A 10,489-nucleotide genomic window follows, 5' to 3' on the forward strand; every position below is an offset into this window, starting at 1 on the left:
CGATTAAACTGAAACTGATTGCATAAAGTTTCAGGACAAGACCTTTGACTTTTTGATAATACAATCTTTCACAGAGTCTGAAGTGGAATGAACCCCAGAGTGAGACGGAGATGTTGTGATATTGCCAGCGGTTTTTCTGTGTGGCAGCCAACACTGTTGAGAAGTCACGAAATCCATTGGACATGAAGTTGATTCACAGGGCCGTCTACCTAACGTGCACAAGTGGAGTTTATGAGATATTTCCAGTGGAGGGAGATAGTTAAGCACATTTCTTCAAGACCTTTTTATATGTCCATTATTGTACCTTTACAGTTTATAAATAAATATATAGGCCTATCTGATCTTTATTTTTAACTACATCACACTGTAGATGAAATCATAGCGGTGTAGGCTTACAATTAATTGCTACAGATATATTGTCATGGATGAATTCAATTCAGTTCAACAGTGCTTTATTAATCCCAGAACAGAAATCAGATAAGGTGTAAATACGGTGTAATTATTAATATGCACCAATTACAGACAATGGCGCCATATTTAGTGTTATTGATGTGTCAATGTGAGAGAAGCAATTTGGTTATTTTTATTTAGGTTCTGTTTATCATGGATCATGATGAAGCCAATAATGTATTATCTGTGTTTTTAAACGTTTTCACAGGGTACAGGGAGGATGACGGGCTTTGACAATCACCGGGTGTTTCCACAGATCATTTAGTCACTTGTTTACTTACATTATTTATTTTCTTTGTTTGTAAATATGTACATATGTAATGTAAATATGTAAATATGTAACTATGTATATTCATGAGATGTTGGTACTACTTGGTGAATATGTGTTAAGACAGGATATTGAAATCAACTGAGGATTGTTAATTACTGAGAAGGGAGAAAGGGCAGGATTAAATAAGCACATGCTTCTTTCTAAAACATGGTAACATTGTTTTATTTTTTTAATTTTTATTTATTTATTTATTGGTGTTGTTTTGACTATTTTGACTTGTGTTTTCTTTTTCTCATGTTCGGAATAAAGCTTACTACCAACTACCAACTACCAGCCTGGAGTAAATATAAAAACATATCCATCTGAAACATAATACATCTTAAGTACGTGTGGGTAAAAAGGTCAAAGATTTGGATACAGTTGTTTTGTTAATACACATAATTTATTTGGAGAAATAAATTATACTTTATTAATAAATATAAATAATAATAAATATAAATAAATACTTTATTAATAAAATTATACTTTATTAATAAAGTACCCTACGCCGTAGGCTCTGCGTCGATTTAACGCGGAACCATAAATCAGGCTTAAGAACGTCCATCCACCGTGTCGGTGTGGCTGCAGCGGTTTATCAGCGCTGATCCAACAGCGCCATCTAGCGGAGTGACCGCGCTAGTGCAGCTCGCTGCGCCGTGACTCCACTCCAGCGCTGCAAAACACAGCACGGGCCGGGCTACTGACCCTGAATAAAGACAAGCAACGCCATCAAGATGTCCGACATGGAAGATGATTTCATGTGTGACGACGAAGAAGATTACGATCTGGTATTTTTACATTTGATACGGCGGATGTTCCCAGTGAAGTGGAGGAGTTAGTGTTTGGCCGCCAGCGGCGGAGCTAACGTGTGTTAGCCCGGCGGCTAACGTCAAGCTGTCAGCTCGATGTAGCCGTCCAGCTGGAAAACCACTGCTGTTAGTGGCCGTAGAGCCGGCACACGTCCACTATAAATGTCTGTGATATGTCGGGATTTGTCCACTAGCTGCATTGTTCCTGTATTCCAGTTTCTGTCCCAGAAAGCTGGTCCTGGAGTCTCTTATGGAGCCGTGTCGGCGGCTAGCAGCGTTAGCTGCTGCCTCGCATGCAGAACAGCAACAACATTCACCATGCTTGCTCTGTCTGCAGCTCTCTGGGTGGTTATTGGTTTATTTATTGATATGCATGTTTTCTTATACACAGGAATACTCAGAGGACAGTAATTCAGAGCCGAATGTTGACTTGGAGAACCAGTACTACAACTCCAAAGCTCTGAAGGAGGATGATCCCAAAGCAGCTCTCAGCAGTTTCCAGAAGGTGGGGTTGCTCTCCTGTAAACACAACCATGGGTACAACTTTACAAGAGTCATATTGGCTGATATTGTTGGACTTCTGTCGTGTTCAGGTATTGGAGCTGGAAGGAGAGAAGGGTGAATGGGGATTCAAAGCACTTAAACAGATGATCAAAATCAACTTTAAGCTGGTAGGCTACATAACATATAGCATCTTGTTTTTTTTTTCTGTTTTAAAATGCTTGTACCTTTAGACCAGAGTTGTTGAGATTTTGTCTGCTTTCTCAATCTCGTAGACCAACTTTCCAGAGATGATGAACAGGTACAAGCAGCTCCTTACGTACATCAGAAGTGCCGTCACTAGAAACTACTCAGAGAAGTCTATTAACTCCATTCTGGACTACATATCTACCTCCAAACAGGTATGGACAAACTGGAGGAGGTTTGTTTGTTGGTTTCTACATTGCCACATGTTTTTAATAAGTTACTTTTAACAGAGTAATACACTCTTACAGATGGACTTGCTGCAGGAGTTCTATGAAACTACACTGGAGGCTTTGAAAGATGCCAAAAATGACAGATTGTGGTTTAAAACTAACACAAAGGTATGCAAATATTAACTTATTTGTACTACTCCCTATGTGAGTATAGTGCGTTTAAGACTGGCATTCAGAAGATTTTTGTTTTGTATCTGTATTATGTATTACTTCCTTCAATGTATAATTTTCTTGCAGTTGGGAAAGCTGTATTTGGAGAGAGAAGAGTATGGGAAACTGCAAAAGATCCTAAGGCAACTTCACCAATCGTGTCAGGTAATTTATCAATGTGATTAATAGATTTGATTTGAGGTGTAGTCTCTTACACATGAGCATCAGTAATTCCCAGGAGAATGGACACCTCGTATCTTACCAACTCACACACACACACACACACACACACACACACACACACACACACACACACACACACACACACACACACACACACTTGCAATACTTATTCTAGAATATTTACACGTTATATGTTTCTTTGAATGCTGTAGAAATGTGTGTTTTTACTTGCCATCCCAACAGAGCATCTCTCCAGATATTAGTGGGATTGTATGAGTGAAAACAGTTTGTTGTGACACAACAAAGGACTGACTTTCATACTAACTTGACTGAACACATTTCTTGACATAAATAATGACTTTTACTAAATTCTATTGATTTATATATTAATTTTAATTAAATCCAGACAGATGATGGAGAAGATGACCTGAAGAAAGGCACACAGTTGCTGGAGATCTACGCTTTAGAAATCCAAATGTACACTGCACAGAAAAACAACAAGAAGCTGAAAGCGTTGTATGAGCAGTCCCTGCATATCAAATCTGCCATTCCTCATCCACTCATAATGGGCGTTATCAGAGGTACGATAGAATAATGAAATATAATTTTGTCTATGTTAGTAGTGCAACATCATGAAGTGTCAAAGATGGTTAAATAATGTGTGTGTTCATGTTTGGTTCTGACTAGAGTGTGGAGGGAAGATGCATCTGAGAGAGGGGGAGTTTGAAAAAGCCCACACAGATTTCTTTGAGGCCTTTAAAAACTATGATGAGTCCGGAAGCCCAAGAAGGACAACATGCCTGAAGTACCTGGTCTTAGCAAACATGCTGATGAAGTCAGGAATAAACCCCTTTGACTCTCAAGAGGTATGATATTGATTGTTCCTGAGCTGACTCATGCTGTATTTAAGAATGTAAAGCAGAAGGCAAACTGGCTGGTTGCAATATACATCCGCCAGTCATATTGTTGTTGTTTTTTCTTTTAACAAAACATAGCTGAATGAGTCTAATCAATATTATTTGCTTAACATTTAATTAGTGAAGTTATTTATGTTTCAGTGCTTTACCTCTTATTTTTCCCCTTAAGGCCAAACCCTACAAAAATGACCCAGAGATCCTTGCGATGACCAACTTAGTAAGGTAAGTATTTGTTTACAAATGATGAAACCTATTGTTCATCTACGTCACTAGTTCTGTACTGGTAATGGTATTATGTCCTACAACAATATACACAGTGACTTTCCACTGAAATACCATTTTATTTAGTAGCACAAATGGACAAACAGCAAAATCAGGGAGACAGGTGATTGTTTCATTCAACTGTGAACTCTAGATGTAGATCTAGACTTAAGGTGCTGTCATACCATGACGATTTAGCCAGGATGACAGTATGACAGTAGTAGTAGTAGTAGTAGTAGTAGTAGTAGTAGTAGTAGTAGTAGGATTTGCACATGTATCAAAATTTCTCTAAAACACTGGTATTAGCTGAACTACTAATGTTGTTTTGGGTGTTTACATTGGGTATTCATAATGAGGTGGATGTAAACACAACATATACAGAACGTATTAGTAACTTTTATCGAACCTTTGGATAATATATAGATGAATGCTTTGCATATTGCAAATGATCGCCTGTTGTACTCTATAATGCTGCTGCTCAAAGCCACACTAGACATCACAGAAAATACAGTATCAACATAAACAGCACCCTTATGCCAAAACCATCGGAGACTCTAGTAAAATGTCTCCTGGCAAGGAGTATCTATTATCACCCACACCCTGATAGACAATGCAGGATCCAACGCCTCTCGGACGCAGGGTAGCATCTAAAACATGCAGGACAGTAGATCTCGAGGACCAGGGTTGAAGACCACTGCTTTAGGCTATTGCAAAGATGTATCTGAGCAAGTCACCATTTATTATATTGAAGGAAAAACTACATGTAATCTTATTGTTATAGAATAAATGTTTTACAACAGATGGACAACTTGACAAAATGTCTACAAATTTAAGATATACCATCCAGCTATAAACAGCCTAAACATCACAATGAACTTAACCAACTTCACTTAAAACAGTGACATGGTGTCATTATATTGCTATTGAGATGTCCCCAACCCTTAACAATAAGAGTTGTTAAGAAAGTGCAGCATGTTGTTTATTTTTTTTAAGCAAATGTTTATGTTAGTTACTTGGCACTTAACTCGTTTCACTGCTTCATTCACACTGCTTTTGAAAATGAGAGGGACATTTGTCTGCTTTCAGTATTAACTACCACTATTTGAGGCGAGGTCAGGCAGTAGTTTATTTATCCTTTGTGTGGGAGTTTCTTGTGTTTTTTGCTATTTGCAGTATCAAGCACACTTGAAAGTTACAAGTCAAAAGAAATTGCATAAATGAGTTGTGAACATGACAGACTCAAGTACATAAGTCGGTATATAATAAAGCGTTTGTAAAATGTCAAATTACAAATGGCTTATCCTCTTACATTGCATCATGCTGTGTTTATTAGGGCCCGAGCACTTACAGTGCGAAGGCCCTATTGTATCTGTAGGATTTTATTTATTTATTTTTTAATTCTTTCTTCTGACGAAATCAGGGCCTTTTTGCCCCCCTAAACGCGCCCCAAAAGTCACCAAATTTTGCACGCAAGTCAGGTCTGGCAAAAAAATTGATATTTCATGGTTTGTATTAATGGGCGTGGCAAAATGGCCCAACAGCGCCCCCTAGAAAACTTTGTGCCTCAAGCCCCACAATACGGTTTGACGTACATGCACGAAAATCGCTACACACCTGTATCATGTCACAACTTAAAGAAAAGTCTCTTGGCGCCATGGCCGAAACCGAACAGGAAGTCGGCCATTTTTAACATTTTGAATTAATCGCGTAATTTTGGCACAATTTATGCCATTCCTTCGGCAGTTAATACGGCCCGAACCGTAACGTGCACCCAGGTGTGTTATACATCAAAATATGCGTTTCCATCCTGCCACGACGGGCATTACTTTTCTCACTTTTCTTTCCTCTGTTTACTGAATGTAGGTGAGCAGGTTTTTCCAAAACCAGAAACGGGCTCTTAAAACCAACTTGTCCCCTTCATCTGATTTGTCCATATTTGATATTTCCCCAAAAGTCACCAAATTTTGCACGCAAGCCAGGCCTGGTGATAAATTTGATATTTCATGGTTTGCATTAATGGCCGTGGCAAGATGGCCCAACAGCGCCTCCCAGAATACTTTTCTCTGCCATAACTTTTGAATGGTTTGACATAAAGACTCGTGGGTTGCGTCATCGGACTCGGTATTGAGTACTTGACCTTCATTGGCCTGAATTAGCCTCGCCCCTTCTTCTGATTGTTCAATATTTGATAGTCCCTATTTTCTGGCATAACTTTTGAATGGTTTGACAGAGTCGTGGGTGGTGTCATCTTACTCGGTTTTGAGTACTTGACCATAATTGGTGCATATAAGCCCCGCCCCTTCTTCTGATTGGTCGATATTTCATAGTTCCTATTTTCTGCTATAACTTTTGAATGGTTTGACAGAGTCGTGGGTGGTGTCATTTCTGATATGCTTATGGGGGGCGGTGGCCATGAGTGCGAGGGCCCGTTCATCGCTGCTTGCAGCTTTAATTTGTCTTGTTACATTGTCAAGTTGCTGTGTATCATAATACAGGTGAATCATACTTTTATATTTATAGTATACATTTATTTTTTCATAAAGCAAACCTCTGGTAATTACTCGTGAAGTGTTTTAAATGATGTCCGCTGTAGCTCTATGAGCAAGTTTAATCTTTGTTGGTGTGAGACTTAGTGCGATAAAGTGATACAGTAAGAGATGGCGAGGACTAGTCCACAGTTATTTTGACTGCCTTTTGCCGATAGTAGTGAAAGGAGATTGCAGGACCTAGATGACACTTCCTAAAAGTAATCAAATATTCCTTCACTTGAAATTAAAACAGATATAATTTGAAATAGTTTTTTGTACTCCTCTTTACATGCTCTTCAGACGTGTCATTACATTATTGTAACAAATGTGAAAGGATCCTTCTCTTCAATAGAAGCCATGTATAATTTATCCTTAAAACACAGTAACAATCATATTATTAATGTTCATAGTATTACTGTATCGCAGTTTTCCAAATCAAAGGAGCCATTTTACTGAATTTGAATAATTCAGAGTATGACTAGTTTTCTGCTTCCTTGTTCTTTTTCTTTTGCACACATGCTTTCATAAATTACAGGCGTCATTTGTAAAAGTTCAGATTTCAGGCAAATAATAATGTTTTTTTTTTTCTTTTTTGCATAAACAAGAAACTGTGTATACACTCCCAGAACTGTCACAAGAATAGTGTTTATATGAGTGAGTAATATTTTTGGATGTGTTAGATAGCCATCAGGATGAGAATTTTTGTGAGGGTCATGGAGACACAATATATATAATAAAACAACTGTGATTGTTTTCCATTTCAGCGCCTACCAGAACAATGACATCACGGAATTTGAGAAAATCTTGAAAACAAATCACAGTAACATAATGGATGACCCGTTCATTAGAGAGCACATAGAGGGTGAGTAGAGAGCATGACTTCAGTCCACGTGCATGAGAAATGTGTAGGACTTTTATTTTGTTGTTAAACTGTAGCTAATTTTACAATGTTATATTTCAGAGCTCCTGCGTAACATTAGAACTCAAGTACTTATCAAGCTCATCAAACCATACACAAGAATACACATCCCTTTCATTTCTAAGGTGAGTCTTAATTGGTAAAAAAAAAATATTCACATGATCTTTAAAACGTTATCAGATGAACGTGTACACTCATGACCATGTGACTGTGTGGGTAGCTTATAGAGGATTGCTTGAAAAAGCCATGTGAAAAAGAAATTACTCTCTTTCAGTTTTTAGGTTTTATGTATGAAGACATCATAACAATAATCCAGTCTTAACTATGTTATAAAAAAGGTGAATGCAGTTGAACAGATCTATATGCTTTATTACACTGTTATTAAACAAAAACATAGCCAAAATACTGAAATCGTGCATAAAAACTAAAGTGCAACCTGCCACCCTGCTTGAAAGCTGGTAGGGCTGATATCTGTTGGGTATCATGTTATATATGTTGGGTTTTGTTAAGTAAAGATTACATTGTGTAATTTGTCATAAATCTTTTAGGTGAAGCTGATTTATATAATCGTCTGTTTTGTTTTTTTTTAATGCCCAATATAAATACAAGCTTGGAATTAAAAAAGGGTGTATTTTATTTTTAACATTACTGCATTTCAATGTAAGTTATTCAGACAGATCCACAAAGAGAAAAGTGTTGTGGATTTTTAACAAAAATAATTTTGGTAGCGCAAAGCTAAATCTGATATTGTCAAATTGGGTCTGGCTTTGCAGGACTGGCAATTTCTTTTACATGAGACAGAGCTCTGAGGCTTTTTTTATATACAAATTAACATAATACATGTGAAGCCAGTATTTATGTTTGATAAAGAGATGCAGTTGAATTACTCAGTAAAGCATCGTTATTGATTGAAGCTATCTTTGAACTATTCTGTATTTACATTGTAGTTCATATTGAACCGTACTTGTCCACGGCTCTTAACACCAGATACAGTAATTGTATGACATTTTGTGCATCTTTTAGGGAATAATCTCACTACTTGTGTTAAGTTTTTACATATTGGATCATTGTCTTTTTGCTGTTTCAGGAGCTGAACATTGATGTGTGTGATGTGGAGAGTTTGCTGGTGCAGTGCATCTTGGATAAGTATGTGTTCCTCTCATTTGCACTAAACTTTAACAAAAAACACTTCCCTTATAAATAGTAGCAATTCCTCATAGTTTGCATCCTTTAGCCTAGTGTCAATTTTAATTATAATCTATTTACATCTGTAGTGCTCTACTTACGTAAACGTTTGAGGAAGTAGGAAAAGAAAACACCCTTTTACTGTAACCTCAAATTTTCTTGTCATTTGTTTTTTCCACAGCATTATTTGCATCTGATAAGCATCCATTATGACATTTCATGAAACCCCCGCTAAAAAAAAAAGAAAAGTTGTTTAAAATTAGACTGACTTAGGATGTCCTAAATTTGATAAATTGCTATGTTTGAATTAAGTGTCTAGTAACTGCACTCTTTTTTTTGTTTTGTTTTTCCACAGTACCATCCACGGACGAATTGACCAGGTCAACCAGCTACTAGAACTGGACTACCAGAAAAGAGGAGGCGCCCGATACACAGCTTTAGACAAATGGACAAATCAGCTCAATTCCTTGAACCAAGCCATTGTTAGCAAGCTCACATGATGGAATATTGAATCAAGAGACAAGGAAAAAACGCATGTTTGAATACATCCATAAAATGTTCTACTGTGCTTCTTCAAGTATATCTCCTCAGACAAGATACACAGCACAGATTTTAAGAAGGTTTCATTTTCAAGAAGACTTCAAAAACCCCAAGAATGTGTTCAGTGCTTTTTTTCTTTTCTTTTTTTTTCCTGTGTGTCCTGATCAGAAGGAAATCACTGACACTTGTTTTTGTTTTTCTTATTTTTCTTTTATGTGCAGCAAATACTTCAGTTTGGAAGAAGAATTTTCCAAATGTGAACGCGTGTACACAGTATTTTATGTATGCTGTTGGTAATAAACAGATCTCTCTGCACTAAAAGGACTGAGCCACATTTGCCTTACCACAAGCTTTGAAATTAAAAATATGCTGCATTTTGAAGTAAAATAGTATCAGTTAAATATTAAAAATCAGACGTCTATAATCCAGGTGCCATAAAGTAAAAATCCATCCATCAGATAAAAAGAAAGAAGAAACATGGCAGCGTTTTTATTTTATGGCACCTGGATTATACACCTCTGGAATGTGCTTTAATGTTTTTTTGCAAAATCAAAAATAGTTTTGAATCAATCTTAAATTAAGACCAATTTTGAAATGGGGTCAGTCTCAAAGCACCATTAATCAAATAATTTTCTTTACATTAAGCTGATATTTGCTTATTAAAACATACCTGTGTATCAGTCAGTACATTTAAAACAGGTGTTTTCACTAACAACCTACCATCTACCTGCAGAGGAGCTGGTTTAGTGACCGGTTGGAACAACTGCTGGACAGGATTTTTACTTTGGCACCTGGATTATACACCTCTGATAAAAACAATAGTAATATATTTTTTCCTCCAAAGCACTGGTCAATTTTGAGATGTTAGGCTTTCCTATCTTTACATATCTTCTTTTTGAACTAAAACATCCAAACTCACCTTTAGAAGTTTATTTGTAACTTTTTAATGCTAATGGTCATATGTTTAAGTATATCATTTGTATATTGTGGAAGGAAGTTGCCCCGCCCCCTTCAAAAAAAAGAAAAAATAATAGTTATTCACTGGTTAAGTAAATGTGGAAAACCTTATTCACCCTTGATGGCTGTGTTCCCGGCTGGTCCTCTGGTGTACAACTCAAACCACGTTTTTAAAATAGACATACAAAAATGTGTGCTTGATTTGAAACCCTTTCTCTAAAGTTATTTCTGAGCCTTCGTGACGTGTTGTATTTTCCAGCCGGCCCGGAGCAGGTTTGAGGTTTGGCCCAGGTTTGGTCCAGG

At 37.0% G+C, this 10,489-nt stretch overlaps 1 protein-coding gene across 2 annotated transcripts; it reads left to right on the forward strand.

Annotated features, from left to right (window-relative positions):
* Positions 1–1,397: 1,397 nt before the first annotated feature.
* Positions 1,398–9,663, forward strand: cops2 (COP9 signalosome subunit 2). 2 transcript variants are annotated; one of them, XM_061740027.1, is made up of 13 exons: positions 1,398–1,548; positions 1,961–2,074; positions 2,163–2,240; positions 2,346–2,471; positions 2,547–2,654; positions 2,784–2,861; positions 3,286–3,460; positions 3,567–3,745; positions 3,966–4,018; positions 7,350–7,447; positions 7,547–7,629; positions 8,592–8,650; positions 9,045–9,663. In XM_061740027.1, exons 1-13 carry the CDS (start codon positions 1,495–1,497, stop codon positions 9,187–9,189), a joined length of 1,350 nt encoding a protein of 449 aa, XP_061596011.1. In that variant the 5' UTR covers positions 1,398–1,494; the 3' UTR covers positions 9,190–9,663. The 2 variants fall into 2 exon arrangements, with proteins under 2 accessions (XP_061596011.1, XP_061596020.1); XM_061740036.1 differs by having other exon boundaries at positions 2,565–2,654; positions 9,045–9,659.
* Positions 9,664–10,489: the final 826 nt, after the last annotated feature.

Source organism: Cololabis saira, chromosome 2 (assembly GCF_033807715.1).
Source record: "Cololabis saira isolate AMF1-May2022 chromosome 2, fColSai1.1, whole genome shotgun sequence".
NCBI lineage: Eukaryota > Metazoa > Chordata > Actinopteri > Beloniformes > Belonidae > Cololabis > Cololabis saira.